The sequence below is a fragment of the Nestor notabilis genome, unplaced genomic scaffold, assembly GCF_000696875.1.
Source record: "Nestor notabilis isolate BGI_N333 unplaced genomic scaffold, ASM69687v1 scaffold6122, whole genome shotgun sequence".
In the NCBI taxonomy this organism is placed as follows: domain Eukaryota; kingdom Metazoa; phylum Chordata; class Aves; order Psittaciformes; family Psittacidae; genus Nestor; species Nestor notabilis.
In genome coordinates this window covers 1,275-25,412 of record NW_009916866.1, presented here as the reverse complement: position 1 = coordinate 25,412, position 24,138 = coordinate 1,275, and the positions used below count along the sequence as shown (strand labels likewise).

General features: G+C 38.4%; 1 protein-coding gene across 1 annotated transcript in view; it reads right to left on the bottom strand.

Moving 5' to 3' along the window:
- WFS1 (Wolfram syndrome 1 (wolframin)) overlaps window positions 1-23,928 on the bottom strand; it is a 32,579-nt gene extending 8,651 nt beyond the window's left edge. The window contains 3 exon segments of the mRNA XM_010024784.1: window positions 398-542; window positions 4,651-4,733; window positions 23,735-23,928. Coding sequence (XP_010023086.1) covers window positions 398-542; window positions 4,651-4,733; window positions 23,735-23,927 — 421 coding nt within the window. The 5' untranslated portion in view covers window position 23,928.
- Between the last annotated feature and the right edge of the window lie 210 nt (window positions 23,929-24,138).

Here is a 24,138-nt window from a genome sequence, read left to right as displayed (position 1 = left end):
CTTTAAGTGGGAGAAGACAGTGAAAAAGACCAACTAGGAGTGGGGCTGGAGAGGGGCAAAAGAATGAAACAAGATCAGATATGTAGGTGGTGTGTCATTATATACTGCCTTCAAGGTCAAAGAAAACCAAGCTGCAATGAAAGGTGGGGAGGGGAAGAACAAGCATGAATTCCACTGAGGAATTCAAGCAATTAATCAATATAAATGCTTTTATGAGCAGTATTGGTAATTAACACTTTTTAAATACCTATTTGAACAGGCTGCCAGCAGCTACTCACATACTTTTGCCATGAACATTCCCATCTTATTTTAACCCCTCTTTTCAGTGTTACAATAAATATACTATTACTTCAGATAAAGTGGGAAGCGCGAGCAGGAAGTCTCAGAGAATCCATACCTCTTCTGTCTGCCAGGCATCTACGCAACAGTTTGACAGCTTCTCTTCGACCCTGCTTAGCAGCAAGGATGAACCAGTCAACTGCACTGCAATTGTTAAGTTCTTCATCTTCCTCTTCTGCTAATCTTAAGAAGTGTTTCCCCACCTACAAGAAGCAGGGAACAGAATTCCTTCCATTATTGAAATATACTCTGTCTGTCTCCTCCCATGCCCTGGAACTCAGCTAGAGTAAATTCTCTCTAAACAAAATATTTGCTCCTAGCACTAAAGAACAAAGCTGTTCATCAATCTTCTGTAGGGAACATCAGTTTCCAGAACTGGAAGCAAGAAGCAATCGCCACACATTTGGCTGGGTCAATGAATTAGTTGCCATTGGTCTTTGGGCATCTAGCAGGATCAGGGAGAGCTCCTGAACTCTAAAAGTTTCCTGAGTTTCCAACGGTCAGACAACACTGCTGGCCTCATTCCAGAAACATAAAAATTACATGTAATAACCTGGTGCCAGTGACACTCAGGAATTCAGATGAAGTTGCTGACAAAGGGCCTTACATGGAAGGAGTTTTCAGCAGTGAAATCCCTGACTCATGGCAGTTTAACCACTGAAGGTCAAAGCAAACTCATGATTAATTGCTGAATGGAATAAAACTGCTTAAGCATCAAGCAAATTCAGTGCAATAGCCTGTAAAAATCCTTCTATTCAGGATTACAGAAATTATAAAGCAGTTGCTTTTATTACTGTTTTACAGATAAGAAAAACACACCACCTTTCTACTTCCACAAAACTGAAACACATAGTAATATACTAGTAAATATATATATATGTAATAGTATGAACCACTTCTGCTTATCATACCATAAGGCAACAAAACAGCGAATGGCAGAAAACGGCCAAAGCTACCGGACATGTTATCTGCATGCCTGGAGAACCTAGAAATGCTTTTGTTTGGCTCACTGTACCCCTCTCTCCCTGCTGTTACTTGAGTTACATTCTAAGAGCAATTAACGCAATACCTTAAGAGATCAGCTCCATCAGGCTACAGCATTGTCTGCTGAAAATACCTGTCTGATAGTTTCTCCAACTCTGCCTTTGATGTTGCCACTAAAGGTGACTAAAGGAATACTTCTGAAAGATTAATAATCCAAACAAGTCCCATGTAGATTAAACACACTGGTATAATCAAAAAGATCTTTTTCTTCCAGTAAAGGTTAGGTCTCCGGTTTTTCAGCTGTTTCCTACACTTACCTGAGTGCTCCAACAACACAGATAGCTATTGGGTAGACATCATAGTGTCACTGTATGTGCTGTGAAGCTACTCAAAACCATACAAAATAAGAAAAGAAATTGGACTAAGTAATCCAAAAGTCAGAACACAACACTGATTACAAAGTCACGCCAGAGTTCAACAGGGAGCACAGGGATATAGTTGCAAACCAAGAAGAGAGCATGAGATGGAAAAACAAAAACAGCAACAAAAAAAGATTTCAGCAATTGCTGGGTAATTTATCACCTTTATCACCCAACCGCAGATATGACTTCAGCTATTTATTTTACAAAGGAACTGCTTGAACAAGTTAGATGGTAAACAACATCCTCTGACAAGAACAGCTTTCTTGAGCATGTTTATACCGATAGCTATGGATACTGAGCAAAGCTTCAAGGGTAGCAGCACTTAACGATGCAGTTCTTTAGTTCATAAAGATCTCCTGGATATAGAAACTCGCATTACAACATCAGTTCGCAGATTCTTCAATCAGTTGTATTGCACGAGGCTACTGCACAAGCAAGTATACAACTAGTATATAACATAACACCTATTTTATGACAGAAGTGGGTTTATGTTTGTCTTGTTTGGTATTTTTGGGGGCGTTCTGAGGGTTTTGGGAGGTTGTTTCTTAAGTTTAGCATTAAGATTTAATCATCAAAATTAGTCCCTCAAAAAAATCCAGAAGAACCCACCCCAAAATCAGAACCACCAGAAAATATTTTCCCTTTATTTGGATTATAAACTTATAAGCTTTTGTGTATGTTAAAAGTTCTGGTAGGGGAAAAAAACCCAAAACCAACCACATCTCCAAGCCCAGCAACAAACATCAAGGTTTTCCACGAAATATTACTGGAAGGTCCACCAGCTCCCTCAATAAGCCCTGTGCAACAGTCACCTTTCACTGTCACAGCAAAACCACCTGAAGATGGCTGCAAAGTTCTGCCCTGCAGCAATACAGGAGGAAGAACTGACAGGAAAAGGCGTTAACCTCAAATTTATCATTTAAGCAGTCAGGGATAATCTCTTTTGAGCTAAAACTGTGAAATGCAGTCATAGCTGACAATGGCTTAACACAGATCTTCATATTGTACTTCTCTAAAGGCTGGTCTCACCTGTGGGCTTTGCTCACTGAGGTGGTTATCTCTAGAAGTTCCCTTGCAGAGATCCTCCAGTTAGCTGGAGACTTAAAGACACAGAGCTGCCTTTCTCCATAACAGAATTCCACCTGTGGGTGTCTCATGTACATAATTGCTATACAGTTATTTCTCAATAAACTAACTGCATAAAGCTAGGTAATACAGGTTGACAGCCACTCAGAGTGTATTTATCTCCACAGTCACTGCATGGTTATTTTTTAACAAACTCATAGTAATAACTATAAGCCAGTGAACAGAGTGATTTCTTGTGTTTGACTTTGTAATTATTATCATACAGCACAACAGTACCATCTCAGCTTCTCATTCGTACTCCTACAAAGGTAAGAAATCAATCTAGGTTTTTCTAACTTATTCTAAAGGGATGTATACAACAATAGAGAAGAAATAAATTTTTTTAGGGTTTTGAAAACTAAAAGTTAATACTCTTTCCACAAGTGACAAGACATTTGATTGCATAGAGAAGAAATGACTGTATTTGGGATTCCTTTTCAGGCAGTCAATTCATCCTGAGTGCATACTGAAGCAAAATTGTATGCTGGATATCTTTACGACAAGAATCCTATTATTGTGTGGGAATAGAAAGTGAACACAGTCAAAGATCTAAAGGAAGAGAGTGAAGATGGAATGAATTGAGAAGGAAAAAAACCCATTATTTATATACATACATATGCACACATCATTGACTTAGACAGCCCCATAAATATTCCTTCAGGATTTAACTTCTAGTTAAGAAAATTTGTTATGTAATCTTTCCTTTGTGTGGAGGAGTAGAGCCAAATGTGGATTTCACAGCAGTGATTCCCTCAAAGCTAAAGCTTCATCCTCCGCAAATTCACCGGCTGTTTCAAAGGTGAGGAATTTATTACTCTCAGATTACAACTCCAAGGACAGTCTGCCCCTCAAACAAGTTGAGACCGAAGTGGAGAGTGAGCCCGGTGCTGCCACGTTGAGGTTTTTTTTTTACCAGCTTTAAAAGGATTTCTTGACCGTCCCACCTTCTATTTTATTTGCAAAATGAGTGGTAATCCTTGGGGAAAAAACCCAAACCATCACTAAGCGTGCAGGAGACCATAACCACTCCCTTTTGCCAGCAAAGCTGGGGCTGGAAAAGGAAGAGGAAGTAAAACACTAACCAAGCAAAACATGAATTAGAACTCCTTGAAACAATTTTAAGCTGTTTATACTAGACCAATACAGCAGACTATGGAATGCAGTGGAAAACTGGTACATTTTTTCTAAAATCTAAGGGACAGCTAAAGTGCTAAGACATAGAGGCTACCGTTAGTAAAGAAATTATATCTGCCATTACACAACTAAACATAGCTGATTTCAAGAAACAAGCAGGGGCTTCTCTTCTAACGTGTTAATTCAACAGAGAAATGCTGTAAGAGCAAAACATCAACCAACCTCTGCTCCTGCTTATGCACCTCAATGGCAGTTTACTCCACAGACTTCAGCCTAAGAGTCCTGTGATCTCTGTATATAGTGGTTCAGTGCTGAACCAACGGCATTTAACAGTCCCTATCTGCACTCCTCCACAAGTAACTTTGGCATGTGCAGTTCTGTCCCTTCTCCATGCTCTCAGCCTACTCTCCCTGTTTTCACATGCAGCCTAAAGGGTTAGTCAAGAGTTGGACCTGAAGCCAGTAACACTCCCAAACAAGCAGCATTTCTCCAGGCGGAGAAACCATCTGGCATCACCTTTCTTTGAACAGTTTAAGAACAAAACAGATACAAGTTCAACAAAAGAAGAGAGAACACTTCTTCAGCAGGCAGTGCTATTTTTAAAATTAAGAGTAAACAAGACAGGACAAAGAGAACATAAAATTACCTCTGTCTGTGCTTTTGGTTCTCCAGCTTTGGCCCTCTCAAGTAGTTCCTCGAAATGCACTTCAGGTTCTTCCTTCATGCCCTCTATAAATTAATTTGATAAAGAAAATTGTTTACTAGCAATATTCAAAAGTATTATCTAAATAACTGCTGTATGTGGTTGAAGAATTAAAGGAACATATCTCAAAAATCCAACACGAGTGTTTCGCAGTAACAGTGGAAATTAACTCATTACAATATTTACACTCCATCTCAGTTGTTGTACTTCAACATATTTACCATTACATGTTATCTGATACCAGCCACAGAATGACACAAGGTTTACAGTTTCTCATTTACTTCCACAAAATTCATTTCTCAACAGAATACACATTATGATAAACATGAGCACATGTGGAACATGTAGTACAGAACAGCTTTGGTACTACTGCTGCTCCTATTCTTAATAGCATTTCACTCTTTCAGCTGGCAGCCTCTTTATTTAGCAGTGGAGCCTTTTCAAGAGTTTTGAAAAATTAACCAGCCTTTAAACCATGTCCAGTATATTTGAAGGCTCAACTCCTCAACTCCAGCATCATACAGAAACTAACAGTGATTACACCTTATAAACTTACTTTGTGTCTAGGTCCACACTCACAGCTAATTCTTTCCTCCTTTCCTATCTACCACACACATACAGACTTAAATATTTTTTTCTTCAAAAGCATCATATTGCTCCACCAATCATAAAGAAAAAAAATTTGAGAGCTTTATCTGACATCCACTAAAGATCATCATGCCATACTCTACTTGATGAATGAAGAGCAAATTTAAAGGAAAAGCTGACAAAAGCCAAAACTGCTACTTTTCATAAGATGACTTCTCATTAATTGGTTTGGAAGAATTTTGAAGAGAAAAAAAATAATACAACTTGTACACTTTAAGTTGATTAAGTGTAAGAAAGGACAACATACTAGTGATTCAGAGTAACAGCTTTACCAGCCAACATGAAATTGTAGTTAGAAAGGAAGACACAAAATCAACAGCAAGTGCCAAAGCTTGACCCGTACATACCACAGGACCCCACAAGCTCATCAAACACACCATTGATGCTTGATAGCTACATACAGAGGGCACAGACGGCATGAGAAACTGCGGTTGGGAAGAATTCCCAAACACAGGAAACTGAGAGCAGCCTTCAGGCATCCACTCAAAGTTTCAGATTTCATTCCCTACCTAATTTGGGCAGCAGCAACACAGAAAGTGGGTAAGCAGCCCTGCTAGCTGAGGTGCCATTCTGTATGTATCCACTATTTCTCAAAGGGTGGGGGGCAGCAAGGAATAAACCCCATTCCACATCATCTCCCAAAGAACAGGGCTACTTACATTCTTTAGCATCCCTGGTACTGGGAGTATTTCCAAACAAAAACAGGCTGCTAGCCAATGCTTTCATTAAAATGGGTGTATTTTAACAAAAGCAAACCATGAAGTAAGTTTTCTCCTTCACCATGCCACAGTTTTGTCTGCCAAGCTCCACTTGGAAAAATACTAATGCCAGATTATAACATGTTATCTGGCTAAACAAGGCACATCATGAAAAATAATTTTCATTTAGTACTTGGTCTTTTCAGAAAGCTGTAAAAATATTATCGTAAAACAGGCAAACAGCATCCCAGCAAAATTAACCACTTATCTCCTTGCCCTGATATATAACCTACAGGATTGACCTCCAAACAAGTCATAAGCCCATTTTCCAGATGGCACCACTCACACCAGCAGACATCATTCAGGGGCTCTCTGCTAACAATAAACAAGAAGCTACAAGAAAGAGTATATTGTTTGAAAGAAACATAATAGTCATCCATTGACCCCACCCAAATTAAAAAAGTTGGGCAAGGCAATACTTTACTGTTTCTCCCTGTGCTTTCACATTCATTAACTTCTTTTGCATCAAAATTTCAGCAGCAACTGCCTCTGCGATGCCTTTTGTTCTGTTTTCTACATGTTGAGAATACAAATATTTTGGTGATACTCTGGATAAACCAATGTAGAAGGCACCATTCAGAAGCTAGTATTTGCTAATTAGAATTGAATTTATACATACACAAAAAGCAAACTATAAAAACCCGTTTGCTAAACTGATATAAGCCCCAATAAGAAAGGCAGTTCTCTGCCAGCTTATACAGGCAAAGGATCTTCCTTTCTCTCCTGCTCCACTTGCCACACATAGGAGCATGGCATGGTTCTGATCCCTTCCATCTCTTACTACTCAGATGAATGTCTTTTAGATAAGAACACTTGTTACAATAGAAAGCTGTAAAGCATTCCCATTTTGTTTCTTCAATACCAGGATATAGTGACTTCATTGTAATTACATTGCAGATGAACATGTAAATAATGTTCTTTGCAAAGATAGTAAGATAGTAAAAAAAAAAGAAAAAAGCAAAATTAAAAAGGTGCAGCCTTATGGTCCAACTACCACCTTCAGTGGGAAAAGAAAATAAAATGTGCTGGTATTGCAGCAAACTTGTCGAAATGTTTGTTCAAACAGCACTGATTGCCAGGAGAAAATGCTTCCTGCTGTTATTTTCAACCTACTGCCCTATCCCTCCCACCCAGTTACCACTTCTATGTACTCTCACATGTGACCTATAAATATAAATCACAGATAGTTAATTAAAATTATGTCTGTGGGTTTGTTCCATAGTTGAAGGGCAAGGGTGGAAGAGCAGGTTGTGGAATGTTTTGGAGATCAAATTTAGAATAGCTTAGTATCATAGTGTTCCCATGATTATGCTATTTTGCTTGAAGGATAAGCAAAAAGATAAAGCATGAATGACTCCAGCTTCACGGCTGCTGTATCAACTCACTTTCTGATAAAGTTCTGAGGTCAGCCTCAGAAGGCTAAGGTCCAAAACACAGTCAAAGTGTGTTATGGAACGAGGATGGACAACACACATTTTCTTTCAATTTAGCTCAACACTAGAAAAAATACTATACAAGAGTAAACACACTCACCACATAAATACCATAAAAAGTGGTGATCTTGAGACTTATCTCCCTTGTTCTTAAGCATGTTTTTAGTCATAAAATGTCTTGATGTGTATTCCTCCCACATAAGAGTACTGCAGTGCAAATGCTGTCAGTAGAAGCTTTTATTTTCCAGCTTTGCTAAAAACTCATGTCTTCTTAATGTCAAATTTTACTCTGTCTTGAATATGAAAATTTCCAGAAGAGAGGAACATTCATCTTACAATACTTCATGTATATTTTATGACAATTAAAATAGACTTCAGTAGCTGTTGTGTGTCAGGTGCATTTATATAAGCCAATGAAGTCTATCAGTTATTCAAGGCTCACAAGCACTGCAGTCATTCAAATGAAAGCAGTCAGCTAAGAGCACACAGGTTTTAAGTGGCACGTAACATTCATATAAGAAAAAATACAGGACAAGGACATGGAAAGGTGGTTAGTACATAATACTTGGCTGTAGTTCTTCCTCTGCTACCACAACCCTGTGTAAACCTTAGTTCATCACCAGGCTGCTCTGTGGTTCAGTTCCCAATTAGATTAATTTTACCTTCATAGAGACAGATCACTCAACACAAACTGTTCAGTGGATACTGGAACAATGACATTATTAATAAAATCTAATGTTTTGGTTTTATTATTCTGTGTGATTAAGTCTTAAGCTTAAGATATGAAATGATAGAGTATCCTTTCATTTCCTCAGTTCCACTCTGGAAAAACCCCAATTATTTGTGATGCACAAAGGATAAAGCAGATATATTCCCAAGTCTGCTGCATTTATGTCCTCATACTACAGAAAGCATTTAAACCTCTGAAGGGCTACAGAAATACCCATTTCTGATATCCAGGCTTTTAATTTAATAGGTCAAAGCTGTCACTTAAAACCAATTTTATTAAAGCACTTATTTAAAAAGACTTAGTACAATGAAACTGACCTGTTTGTTTCACTGTCAGATACAGCATTTAGAACAGTAAGTTAAAACCGCACATTATTAACTGACGGACTTCAAAGGTGCCATCAAAATATTACTAGAGCTATTTCTGTTTACGAGTAAAAAGTATGTTTTACAGCTCCAGGAAAAATACTCAGAATACGGAAGTCTAAACACAGCTGTTTATATAGGTAGATTGTAAACAGGCTGATGAATACTTATGATTACTATTTACTTTCTGAAACTTTACACGTTACTTAGCACATTGACTACATAAATTAAGATTCCAGCTTTGCTGCTATAGGCTTAAATGGAATTTAGCATCCATTTCAGCATAGGCAGGCATTTTCACTGCTCCTGTTAGGTTCTAACCAGAAATAGGAAATGCTGCAAAAGGAAACATTTCAGATTTTTCAAGAACATTATGTAGTACTATGTTAGGATTCAATCATTGTCCCTTACCTCTGACATTTAGCAATCAAATTGACAAAAAGGCAGTTAATCCATAGTAGGGGATTAGTTGAAGTGAGATTGCAAGGTATCAGTGTTTAAAACTGTCAAGTCATAAAATGAAGCTACCATCACTGATTAAATAACACATACAAACCTGATTTTTGGACTACACCAAGGACTGAAATGGAATGAACTCTTCAACATTCATACAAGGTTTTGAAGAACGGATTTACAAAATCTATGTAAGAAATCCTTTCAATGCAAAAGATTTGTAGACAACCAGAGTACACTGTAGTTGTCATAAGATTTCCTTCCCACTATTGTAGCACAAATCAATGACAGATGCAATAAATTCCCAACCTTTCTAATACCCTTAACACAGAAAACTGAAACACATCGTCTGTACAATGCTGCAGTTAGGTTGACTTGATGCAAAGTGTCTAATGACACATTTACTGTTTTACACACACTTTAGACAAGCATCATTTCAACAAAAATAGCATTTTAAATGACACTCTGCATAACGCTTCCATTCACCAATTCTAAAATACTTAAAGGCACATATACAATAAGCCTTCAGTGCAAGGAAAGATCTTTATTTGTATATATACATAGACAGTAGACCATACACACACATCCATCACATAAAACAACCGCAACTTTCTAAGTGCTCTTCTAACTGCTAGGGATCACCACCTTCCTTCAAAAGAAAAACCAAAATCAAAACCATTAAGGTTATCTCACACAGGAAGAGTCAACAGAGTGCATGTTGAATAATAAAAGTGATTGATCTACTTTCCTGTCAACACAAATATATTAAAGCCCTCAGTAGGGTGGATTTACCCAGAACATGGGTAAAGTTTTAGCACCCTGCCAGCTATTATCACCCCCTGGCCAGGTGCACACAGCTTTAGGTCACAGTTACAGCACCTGAATTCCATACAAAACAAGAGAAGAAAGACCATGAACAAGGCATATCAAAGCAAAAAAGCTGGTATTTTTAAGTATCACGGTCTCTTATGCCTTTTGAGTTAATATCTTATTTGTCCATGCAGCATTTGGGAGCCAACCCCAAGACAGTTATATTATCCTGCACAATAGATCACTTTTACACAAACACAAGCTGGACGCTTACAAGTGCTTTGAACAGCAGAAACCTAGTGAGAACAGGATAAAAGGAAAACTGAGTTTCTCAGACAGGAAGCAATAATGAAGATAAAGTGTTCATTTGAAATATGTAAGTTTAAAAGAAATTACAGGTTTTACAAGTGAATATTAAAGCTACATGGAAACTCTACTGAAGAAAAGATGAGTGCATTACGCAACACCTACACTGCGCGTACGAAGGAGAACCTCTATGGCATACACACGTTATATGATCACGACTACAAGCATTCATTTGGGCTCAGAAAAAAAGTGACAGGGACGTGCAGGAGGAGGAGGAAAAAACCCATGTAAAACCCATGTGTGGGGAAAATAATAGATCTGAGATGACAAGATACGAAACAAGATTTCTGGATTTGCCGTCCCATTTTATTAGCATAGCAAGTGATCCTGAAGTCACTGAAAACAGTCAGGAGTGTTAAGTGTATGCACATCATATATGATACGTTGAGTCCTAGCCAGTGATAACACACTTCCAAGCTCACCGAACACACACCTGGAAAAGTACATAAGCATTTTTACCATTGCATGATAAGATCTGACAGTTGCCACAGGTGAAAACTGCTACCAAGGTGGCCCAGCAAAGTGAGCCAGGCGACAATAAGTAATCTCACAACTGATACTGCAAATTTTACATTTCTTTAAATACAGGGTTTTAAATGTGGTTTTCTTGATCTTTTGTTGGAATAAACATGACTAAGACACACTGTGAAAAAGCAGCTAAAAGGCCAGAAAGCAGCAATAATGACCTCAACTATGCCCCAGAAAGTATCACGTTCAAGAATGGTATCATGGCATTTCTTCTAATTGAGGAACACCCAGAACCTAGTTTAAAAGGTTAGTGAGCCACTCTTGTAAAAGCAAGTTAGATTTAGTTCTCAGACAGGAGTGTCAGAAGCAAAACAAAACCTGCTAGACTTGTATTTAAAAGCAAGTCTATTTTGAAAAAAAAAGGAGAAAAAAAGTTCTTAGAAAAAAGAAAGTGTCACTGTAAAGCTAAGGTCATGGCAAAACAAAGAAAAATAGAGAAAACTGATGAATTTAAAACATATACTGTGATAGAGCAAGAGAAAAAGATCTGGAGAACAACTCGATGCAGAACCTGTTACCACCTTTTTATGCCTTTTTCAAACACACGAGGAGCAGCAAGCTTAGCACGTAGACCATAGAGCTTACACACAATTCAGGGGCAATTGACTATTTGGAAAAATTAAAAAGAGGAAGCCGCAGTAATGATCTACTATAATATGTATTTTTCTTTCCCCTGCCAGGGAATAGCATTCAGAAGCTCCTGTGCTGGAATCTCAGGCTTAAAGAAGCTCTGGTTTCTTCTAATTGTGTCTAAAACTGTAGTTTCTCTAATTGTTTCATCCAAGTCAACTACCGAATTATATACAGCAGTGTGCAGCCTCTCACTTAAAACTGAGAAATGGAAAGCATCAAGTATGATACCAGAGTGATCCCTGATAACAGAGACCTTTAAATCTGATACCAATGCAAGGCAAATATGTAGAAGATAAAAAAACAACCCAAAACCTTCAGCCTATGGAGGGTACATATAAGAAACACTGGGTAAAATCAAATCTTGTGTAAAAAGCATTGACATAAAACATCCCTGAAAGAAAGAGTCAAATGGTTGGAGGATAAGCAGATCCATCTCATATTTCTATCTCCAAAGATAGCAAGTAAGGCTTCTCACACAAGTCCTCTAGACAAATTAGAATGCAGGCTGTTACATGGATACAGAACAGATTAAGAAATAAAAAACAAAGACTAGAAATACATAGCTCCTATTATCCCAGAGGAAAGTATCAGTTTGGACACACAGTGATATACAATAAGGCCTATACTGTTCAATGCACTTATGTGTGAAAGAAAAGAAAAAAATAAAGGGGGCTAACAGGTAGGTGACAGTCTGTTACAGTTCTGTGTTATTCAGGCCAAAAAACCCTCAAACCACATCAGAAGTGCTTATTGGAAAAAACCCAAACCAAACCTGCAAAAGGATTTCATGACTAAATAATAAATGGCCAGCTGAAATGTAGTAAATGCCACCAAGATGACACCTTATCATTGTACACACAGTCATAAGCTCTGAACTATTACCACCCAGAATAAAACCTTGGAGTTGTGACACACTTTTTAAACGAAAAAATACACCCAAACAGCTCAGTACTGGTAAGAGTTCAGGTAGAACAGAAGAAAAAGCTGGATGGCATCCACAAGAAGAGAAACTGCACTTAGTATTTTCACCAGCTTTATCCAGTAAACGCAGTGCTTAATGTAAGTGGGTTTTGTACTTAAAAGAAATCACATAATGTCAAGCTTTCCCCTTAGCTCCACATTATTAACTGACAAGAGTAATTGACATGTTTGATGAAGAGTAGCATGGGACAAGCCTTCATCCACAGGTCTTTCCACCAGCTGAATCGCTGTGGTGGGAGCAGGGAGGGAAAAATGTCGTCTTTGACATTAGATCTCCTCCCACACATGAACAAATACTCTGTCTGAACTGATCTTTGTCACATTGCACATCACTCTACTTAATTGAAGCTTCAGGCATACATCACATTACTGCTTTAGCAAGGAGGCCTTATTGTAACTCAATCTGAAAGGGAGTACTGTCTGAATTACAAAGAAAATTACCCGCTTTCAAGAGGGTACTAGTGTGAGTAACTTAGGTTCACTACTCAACTCCACCCCTCCCACCATATCCCACAAGATGAACAAGTAACTGTTTAGAAGGAGACACTGAATTAGTTGCTCAGTTGTTCCGTGAACAACACCGAATTAGTTGCTGTATTTGAAAAAGCCTCTTCCATGACTTTCATTATGATGAAAGTGAAGCTGGATTTCTATTTTATTTTTTACATCTACAGATTTCCACCAATAAATGCCTAAGTAGTACTTGCAGGGAAAATCTAACTATTCTACTATCTTTAAATTCAGAGTTATAAATACGCTTTGTGCCACAAGTTTCATTAGAGAAACTCAGAGTTTATAATAAGCTGTAGCTATCTAACCCAGCACTGGATTAGCTTGCAAATTAAACAGCCAGTAACACCTCAAAATGCTATAAATCCTGTCCCAAAAGAAGTTAGGGGGGTGCACAGAGAGGATGTGTATCACCTTATTACCATAAACACCCACAAAAATATTCAGCTTGCTGGAAGCCATTTAAGTGCTGTTTTCTGTCCCCTGAATTTCAATTCCTTCTGTAGCATAAAGCTAAAATTAACTAAAAGAGAAAAAGTAGCATTTGGCTTCTTAAAAACCAACCACCCAGCTGCTAAAGACAACCCACCTGCAAAAACTCCGTATATGCAGACTGCTTTGGGGTACTGGCATATTTCAGCTCTGGCTGGCTAAATAGGATTTTCAAACTACTGCTGTAAGGGAGTTGTGTCTCCTGCTCCTCAGCTTTCATCAGTCTTGTTCTGTTCCTCTAGTATTTACCTTTGTCAGGGTACAGTTGGAAAGAGAAACTACTATAGCTTCTTATGAAGTCAGTAAAGGTCTTACTACACAGTTTGAAGCTATGAATGGACTGTATTGTCATCATCTGGTCTTACTGGGTTACTAAAAAAACAACAACAAAAAACAAGAAACAAAGCATGACTGAAACATCAGAAATAACAGCTTGTCATGAATACGAAGCAGTTAATTTATGTTAGAAGACTGAATGAATTTGCTGTAAGTTCATAAATTAAATATACTAGCTACAGAAAATAATTTTCTTGCAGATTCTCAGCAATAGTTCATTTGCTAGTATGAAGAAAGTTTTACAATGTTGAAATATGAAGATTTTATAACATTAGATAGGAAAGCAAGCAACAAGAAAGCATACACACACAAACTAAATAATGCAGGTACCTACTCTGCTCTCATGAGACCTCACTTGGAGAATTGTGTACAGTTCTGGTGTCCTCAACATAAAAAGGACATGGAGCTGTTGGAGCAAGTCCAGAGGAGGGCCATGAGGATGATAAGAGGGCTGGAGCACCTCCCGTATGAAGACAGGCTGAGAAAGTTGGGGCTGTTCAGCCTGGAGAAGAGAAGGACACGTGGAGACCTAATAGCAGCCTTCCAGTATCTGAAGGGAGCCTGTAAGGATGGTGGGGAGGGACTCTTCCTTAGGGACTGTAGTGGTAGGACAAAGGGTAACAGTTCAAACTTAAACAGGGGAAGTTTAGTTTTGGTTCAAACTTAAATAGGAAGAAGTTACTCTTCTTCACCACCTCTTTACTGTGATGGTGGTGAGGCACTGGAATAGATTGCCCAAGGAAGTTGTGAATGCTCCATCCCTGGCAGTGTTCAAGGTCAGGTTGGACAGAGCCTTGGGCAACATGGTTTAGTGCACCATGTCTCTGCTCATGGCAGGGGGGTGGGAACTTGATTATCTTAAGGTCCTTTCCAACCCTAACTATTCTACGAGTCTATGATCTTTATTCAAGCAATAAATAGTCAAAATAGGAAAATGAAAGCTTAAGGGCATGCCTGTCCATGTGTATCGACTAAACCAGTTATAGCAGAACACATTTTGTGCAAAGTCTCCCTAGAAACTATGCATTTTTGAGTCACATTGTGTATAATACCTCCAGTCCCTTTTGGAAGTTGCACAGTGGCAATTCTGATACAGAAGGAAATCTTCTGCAAAAAAATCCTCTAAGCACAGATCTGGCAAGTTAATCAAAATCCAACAATCTCAAGGTTTTCAGGGAACAGGGCACAGCTTTTTATTACAGCTTTAGTTTTTGCTATGAAACAAGCTTTCTAGAACATCAGACACACTTAGGAGCAAAGGCATACACATCTTAACAACAAAACAAAAATCCTTTCATTTGCTAGAAGATGCCACATAAGCATATCTCCGAAGTGAAAGGTGTCTGTTTTCTTTCTTTCAGGAGAGAGAGATTTGAACTGTTCATCCACAGATAGACTATTACCAATGGGCTTCTAAAAAAAAGTTGTTTCCACACTTTGCTACAGAAATGTAGGTTCTAATAGCTTTTGTGTGTCACTGGAGTGTACTGTTGAGCTTTCAGTGTTCAGCAGAGCCAGTTTGAGTCTCTTAGAGAAATCCTCCTACTCCCTTTCCACAAGCTCCAGAAGTTTGGTGGTATTGTGTGCAGTACCTATGTAGGAGTAAAGTTTCTGGAAAATCTGACATTCCACTTAAAAGCACGCACTAAGCATCATGTCATAGACATGACTTGTACTTACAGAATATAATGACACTGAGGAACTGAATGCAGAAGGATAAATATTTTGCACAACAAACATCATTGTTTTGATACATGGTTTTATTAACTTCAGATGCTTATTTGCTCATCCATGAGCGTTGAATCCTTTTGTCCATTTGTAAGCCTCCTGAATTCTTACCTTAACTGCAAAATAAGGGCTTGGTACAGCTAAAAGTACACTGCATATTTTTCTTCTATGCACTTCAACTTCCATGGTCAGATGGTCCTACTTGCCCCAAGAACAATTAAAAATATTTGTATTAGCATTCACTGCCAAGCATTCTATTTTTAAAGGTGATAACAGGGACAGGAGAGAAAGGAGTAACTTTTATTTACAAAGCTGTTGAAGTCTAGAACTCAGCTCTTCTTTCTCTGGGAACAGCAATGCTTTTGTAGAAAGGGTAAGTCACACAAGTTGCAAGTCATTGAATAGCATTAAACTGAAAAGGGAACAACTTCTGCATCACCACAAGATTAAGGCAAATTGTCAGGAGAGCAATGGAAAAAAAAAAATGCACGTAGGTGTAAGACCAAGAGTGATATTATAGAGACCATAAATTTTAAAAGTGGAGAGAAAGCTATTCTTAAAAGATGTTTCTTTTTAGCATAGCTATTATTGTACAATGATCACTTAAAGTCATTAAAATAATTTTACACACAACTCATGAGAATTGTACTGCTGCTTTTTCTATGCGGGCATCTCTCATTAAATCCTTTAAGGATGAGAAAGGGATACATCTAACATGTTCCAAAATCGGAGAGCTAAAAATAAATATGCTTTTGTCATTGCTTAGTTAGTAATAATAATTATTAACCCTCCCCATCAAGAAAAAAAAAAGGGGAGGAGAAAGAAAAATGAGATCATAAACCTCACCAAGGCCACATACTTTTGAAGGTGAAGACTTGAAGTTATCATAACTGCGCAATGCTCAATGGAATTCCAGCAATTCTGCAGTTTAAGCTCCTTACCACACAGATACTCTAGACAATTCACTGGCTTACCTTCAAAATAGACTGGCCTGTAAAAAAGGCCCATCTCAACTGTTTCGCAAGTCCACAGTGCGTTACTGCCTTGCTTAGTAAGCATTCCTAATAGTTAACTGACTTTGCAAAGGATTGGTTTTATTTCCCAGTTTACTGTTTCCAGTCTCACCTTCTAACTTTTGCAATGAAGTGGACCTCCTGCCACTGCAAGGGGCCCTTGAGCAGCACAACGATTTCCAACAACTCCCTGTGTACTGTAGCGTAACAGGGATTTGTTGCAGTTTTATTTAAAGATGAGCGTACAGGCAGGTTTAGGTACTTCCAAATGTTTTTCCCCAAAGCCACTGCAAAATACCTCCAGAAGTTAGCAGTTCTCGGTGCTTATGAGTGCAGATGCATTACATTAGAGAACTGGTTCAGATGAGGAATGTGCTTTTAATTTTCCAACTGTTCCCATTTTGCTTGCACAGTGGATCACACACACTGGATTCCTTTTGAAGAAACTAAATTGAAAGACTGTATTCCAGCCACTAGCTTCAATTTTAAATGTGTACAATAGGAACCTTGAGTCCTTAGCAGCAAACAATTTAGAATCAATCCTATCTCATTACTTAATATACTAATGTGAATATAGCTTTTCCTCTTCTACCCTTTTGCTGCTCATTTCTATCCTTATAACACCCTGGAACTATGCTAGAAAAAACATTTTTGTTACCGTAAACTAACACAGATTATAAAATCAATCTACCTGAAAAATAACAGAGAAAGATTGAGCTAGGGCACTTTTCTTAACCTGGTTCACTGTGTGAACACAATTGTTGTTAGTAACAATATCTTTGTTATCAGCCGAAGAAAACATTTACGTATTTCAAATGGTGAAAAAGATGAAGAATCTTTCCTCAAATCAATGGGTGTCTGATCCTACTCCCAAGTACAGTAAAAAACATGAGCATGTTATTGACAATAGCAGCAGAACTGAAAAAGCCAATTCCCATCGTTCTGCACCAACTATGATGATGTCCCAAAATTTTACCTGAAAAACACAGTCATTAACTTCTGTTTGGATAGAATCCTTTCTCCCGCACAGCAATGCTTGGCAAATGAGCCTTCCAGAAGCCTGAGTAATTACAGGTGAAGTTTGAAGGGGCATTAATAAACTGACAGGTAAATTGTTAAGTAATTAATACTTCAAAGCATAATCCTCCCCTTCTAACAATCAAAGATTTTTCTGAAATTTCTTCAAGCTTTGCACAAACATTTCAGTTCGCCTCAAGAGTTTGTCTGTACAAGCAAACTGCCAGAAAATGAAGACACAGAAGTGCTAAAGCAGAGCTTTGAAGCAAAGGTTCTTTGTAACCTTAAGTGGAAGAGGCTACCACTTGGGAAATATTTGTAAATTAGAGAGGTTCCCCATTCATTAGCTATCATTTAGCAATGCAAGCAAGATGCACTGTTGTACATTGTTACAGTGGGTTGTAAACTATTTAGAATAATTGTTTTGTACTATTTATACATTTTGACATGCAATTTATAAAATAATTCTCTTCCAAAAGATACAAAAAACCTCTCATAACCTTCCTAAGTACAAGCAGAACTCCACACATGTACAAACAAAACCTAAGAAATTGATTTCCGTCTGCAAAGCTGTCAGTACAAATACCTTCCCCATATGTTCCCAGTTCTGGAGCAAGAGACTTGTGCCTATTTCCTTAACAGCAAAAACATGGACAAAACTGAAATTCATTCCTTAACCAAAGGGATGTTCCTCCAAACACTGCAACTTAACTTTGCAATGCTCTCAAAGCTTCCCAAACTCTTACCTTTGAATTCCTCCTCTCCAACGCCACTGGCTAGCAAATGTATATGAATGATGTAAAAACCAGATAAAATCTGTTATATCCACATATAAAAACTTACCACCTTCACACTGCCTCCCAGATTTCTGTTATCCTAGGAAGTTCTCTTTTACTTGCTGACTGGCAGACAGTCAATTTTTAAGACAGATACTGAACATGCCTGAAAGTAGTTAAGCATTAAAAGAAATGGTAACACCTCCAGATAACCTGCAGCTCAATAAATATTTACCTGGGGTGAGAGTCAGTCCAGTTCAGATTATCACTATGGCTGACCTGAAGAAGTTACTTGAGTCCAGACATCCCAGGAAAGTATCTGATCACTATTGTATTGAAAGAAGTTTCTCTCAACTCTGCTTTCTTTTCACCTGAATCAAAAGTGAAACATCCAGTGGGCCACAGAAAGCTACTTTCTGGCTCAGCAATACAGACCACCTACCTGGAGCATAGATTCATGCATGTCTTCCAAAAAACCATTACATTAATAGCAGTAGCCTTCAGATACTTACATGGTAACTAAGTGAACATGTTGAAGGTGCTTTTTTCCCAGCTCTGCTCTGTGTACATGTAGAAAAGAAAAAAACGGTTCCACTAGCAAGAGTAAAGGTTTTAAGCCTGTTTGGAGAACCCAGTGGTGGGACCTCCAGAGCTCTCATCTAAGTTATTTCTTTTTGCATTGCTTTAGAGCTGCCTCTAAAGGAAGGAGAATACAGAGTGCATGAAATACCGATGCCAAAAAGGGGTATATAGCTGGACAGAAAGAGAAGGGCCTGTGCACCTGGGGGCATAAAGGTGCCTGAGGAGATTTGAGTCTTAGTCTCTCCCAACAGACTTTACCAGACTTGGTTATCAAGCAGCCAGTGGTCTTCCATGTTCCTCTTGGCACAGTCTACTAAAATAATGGCAGGACTTTTTTGTTTAAGCAACAGGCAACTCTCCTGTAATTTGCTTACATGAATACTGGTGACTCAATGGTTTTAAAACTTCAGAAGCCCTAATTAGTAGTGTATATGCTTTGCTCACTAATAAACTTCCTGTCCAGGAACATCCTTGGAAGTATAACAATTTTTATTTTTAAACATAAGAGTTGATATATTGATATTGATTCCATTCCTAACACATACACAAAAACCAGTAACTTACATAGGCACAAGTTTCTAGAGAATGCAATGGCTTTGGGTAGAAATATGAATACCCTCTTTTTTTTTTTTTTTTTTAAGAGAAAAAAAAAGGAACAAAACCAGTATCTGCAGATCATCAAGCTCAACAATTGAATATTTTCTTCTTCTTTCAATCCAGATTTAATTTGCACAATAAATTCTCAAAGCACTGTTACCTCCCATTCCAAAATGAATTATACAAGAAATAACAAAACCATTACCTAACAATACATTAGCAAAAGATGGATTAAAATATTGCTAAGAAAATAACCTATAGTATAGGAGTTTGATTCAAATTAAGTACCTGTGCATCTGATGATATGTGTGTGCTTAAGTGCTTTACTGAGTCAGAGCCAGGATGTTCATTAATTCGCTGGATTATGCTGCAAGATATAGGTAATGCTGCAGGAGTGGGAGACGGGTGTTTCCAGGAAATGTTCACATTGTTACTTAATGTTCACATTGATGCTATAGCCTTGTCCTGGGTTCAGCTACAGCAGTCATTTTCTTCTCATTTTTTCTCCTTCTTAGTAGCTGGTGCAGTGCTGTGTTTTTTGACTTTCAGCCTGGGAACAACGCTGATAACACCGATGTTTTTAGTTGTTGCTCAGTAATGTTTACTCTGACCAAGGACTTTCTCAGTCTCATGCTCTGCCAGGGAGGAGGGGAAGCCAGGAGGAAGCAGAGGCAGGACACCTGACCCAAACTGGCCAAAGGGGTATTCCATACCACAGCACGTCATGCCCAGTATAGAAACTGGGGAGAGTTACCTGGAAGGCCCAGATCGCTGCTCGGGTTGGGCTGGGTATCGGTCGGCGGGTGGTGAGCGGTTGTGTCCTCTCCCCTTGTTATTTCCCTTATCATTATTATTGGTAGCAGTAGTGGTTTGTATTATACCTTAGTTACTGGAGTGCTGTTATCTCAACCCATGGAAGTTACATTCCTCCGATTCTCCTCCCCATCCCTCCAGGAGTGGGGGAAGGAAGGGGTGGGGGGAAGTGAGTGAGCGGCTGCGTGGTTCCGGGTTGCCAGCTGGGCTTGAACCACAACAAGCCTAAACACAGCATACATAAGTAGAGAGTGCAAGAAACAGCACAGATAAGAAATACAGATACATTAGCAAGAGTATTTCAAGAATCACCAAATGACTAAGATTGGAAGGGACCTCTGGAGGTCATCTGCTCTAACCCCCTGCTCATGCAGGGCTACCTATGGCTTGTTGTCCAGAACCATGTTCAGATGGCTTTTAAGTATCTCCAAGGAGGGAGACTCCACAACCTCCCTGGGCACCTGTGCCAGTGCTTGGTCACCCTCACAGTAGTAAAGTGTTTCCTGACATTCAGAGAGAATCTCCATATTTCAGAGTGTGCTCATTGCCTCTGGTCCTGTCACTGGGAACCACTGGTATGAGCCTCGTTTTATTTTCTTTGCACCCTCCCTAAAGGTATTTATAGATATTGATAAGATCCCCCTGAGCCTTCGCCAGGCTGAACAACCTCAGCTCTCTCAGCCCTTCCTCACAGGAAAGATGCTTCAGCCCCTTCATCATCTTAGTGGCTTTCTGTTAGACTCTCGCCAGTCTGTCCACATCTCTTGTGCTAGGGAGCCCAGAACTGGACACCACTGCCACGTATGGCTTCACCAGTGCTGAGCAGAGAAGGATCACCTCCCTCCACTTGCTGGCAATGCTTTGTCTAATACAGTCTAGGATACCAGTTTGCAGGAAGGGCACATGGGCATGTGGTAGACAGTCTGGAGGTAAAACTCCCTTCAAGATTTGAGATGGATGTAGTACATCTCCCTTTCTCCAAGAGAAAACATAGTTGATTTATTTAAAATTACATTACTTATTACAAATTTAAGTTTGTGGAATTTCCTGCAAGATACTCAAGTCACTAATGAAGAGGAACAGCCTACATATGTAATTTATTGAGACAGCTTTCTGTACAGCAATGTGCTGATCTCTTCTGTATTCTTTTACGCCATTTAGAATTAGAGTCATCATCAGAGACATACAGTGACTATTCAAAGTAACCGACTTCTTAATCTGCCAAGAAAGAAGTTGGAACAGCCATTCCCAGAATATCAGTGGTCTAGCCTAGTGCATATGCCCTTTCATACAACCAGACCACACTGTGCCACAGCTTGGAAACCAGATCCTTCACTTTTCCTGTATCTATCAGCAACTTGAAATTTATGGGTAAAGGCTCTAGTGATTCCAAGGAATACCTTCTTTCTCAGTTTAAAAACTTTGAGAATTGCTAAAGTGCCAATTTTCTGTTTAAGACATCACTTTTTTTCATATTGTTTAACATACGCACATACATGACAATTTGTACTTCGATCTATTTGTACTTCTTTCTGAGGTTCCTATTAAAAACCCTGTTTTTAAGTTCTGATAACCAGTGTTGCTGTGGGTGGAAGAAAAATTCTCTGCTTCCTTTCTTTAAAAAGAGTCTTCAGTTCTAGAAACTGTATGTATTATGACAAACTACATAAATCTAAAATACCCATAGAAGAAAACACTAGATGAAAAAACATCTAGTGTTTCTTCATCGAAGACAAACACATTTGCTATTCAAATCCACTAAATTCTTGGTTGTTAGAAACTCCACCATGATGCAATGCTCACTCTGCAGCATTAAATGCTTGTTTATATGAAGATGAGGATGGAAAATGCAATGACAGTGGCACCAGGCACTGAGAAGATTTTCAAAGGAAGAGACAAAGTGATCAGGAATGAGTCACAACTGAAATGGAGAAATACATCAATGCTTGGAAGTCCTCTTCTAGGGGCACAAACAAAAGTATCTGTGTAGGGATCATTAGGAAATACACAGGCTTGTAAAGCAAACCAAGACAAGACTCAATATAATTTTAGAAGTCCAGTAATAATATAAAGAAAATCTCCAAATTAGCTACAGAAGGATATCTGACACAATCTCATGTAAAACACCAGTAGATTAATAGTTTGTATTTATTTTCAGAATCTTGCACGAATGTGGGCACCACCAATAGAAACCTGTGTTTTCCTCTTTCAAATGATACTACAACAAAGCCCAAGATAACTCCATACCATTTCCTAATACTGTTGCTATTCTTTCCCTGATGAATCATAACAAGAAATTGGAGAATGAAGAAAGGAAGAAAATATACCTATTAGCACTGATACTAAACTAATAATCATGTAATTAATGTTAGAAGTGTCAATTCTCCATCATCTCTGAATTCCTCTACAGGTGGGCGAGATGACAAAGTTGGTAATGATATACTGAGGCATGTTAGAAATTCAGGTATCCAAAAAATTGTCTATCTGGAGTGTGTTTTTTAGTAACAAAGAACCCAGAAAATTCCATCTGGTCAATTCTGAATTAGAGGCAAATAGTAGATGTGCTAACACAGCTACAATACTGGCCTGAACTATGTGCAGAGCTCAGCTGCATGTGACACATGCCACGCAGATATTCCCACATTTGATAATTCTGAACTCTTGGATGGCCTTGTTACCTTTAATAGAGTGACTCATATCTACGAATGTAAGGGCATGCACAAACACAGTTTCAGAATCAAAAGTCCAATTTTGAAGAAATTTAAAGAGCAGTAATTTTGCTAGACCTTGAACACAAGACCTTCTTACCAAAGCATTAGATTACAAACTGAAAAGTGGAACTCAGCATCTTAATACAGAAGGCAGATATTTTTCTTTATACCTTTTGCATGAGACATTTCTCTTATCCAAACAGTTTTCACAATCTTTGAAACTCAACGGTTTCACTGGGAGGGTTGAGGGGGGAAGGATGGGGGTGGAAAACAGGGGAAGTATCATTCTGCCTTTCAAAGGGTATCATGATTCTCAACTTCTTATCTGCCTGCTAATCTTAACTTTATTTGTGTCACTCTGGTTTCATATATCATCTCATTATTCCCTCAGTCTACATTACAGTAGCATCTACTCATCCACACTAGAATTCATATTAAAGCTATAGTTAGCATGAGATCTAGCCAACTAAAGAAATGAAACTGAAACCTTAGTATTATGCTAAATTACATTTAATTCTTCCTGCCATTTTTCAAAGTTCTCTCTTGTTGGATGGGAAAACTCAAAAATACACACAACGTAAGCTGCAGAAGGTAAGTCTCTTCCACAATAGGTTAAAATAAATCAGAGACCTTTATTTTCATACTTTACAGTGTCTCTTTAAACAGACTTTAAAATATGTATACACACCATAATCTCCCAATGTTTAACATAAGCCAAATCTGCATAAAATTTGCTTTCATACTTACCATTTTTTTCAGCTTTCTCCCTGCTATGGGAGTAGCCAGGAACTGAAGAAGAAAAAGGTGCAGCATCTACTGAAGACGGCCCAGGTTTCTGATTGTTCTCACTACGGTCCACAGCAGCAGCGTTTAGTTGGGACCTTCCACGATGCAGCTGGGGGTGAGAGGGACTTGAAGGGGGATCAGGATCTGAATTCATTTTAACTGCAAAAGAAGAGACTAATGATTAATTACCAGACAGGAAGGTTAAAATGTAAAATCAGCATATAAATTTAAATCTGAACATATTTGTATATATTCAAAAGCCTAGAAAAGGGCAAGATGATTGATAGCAACTTCAAGATTTATTTATACATTCTTCAATAATTCCAAGCATGAGCAGCTATTGTTAAGACAGACCATATATAGCA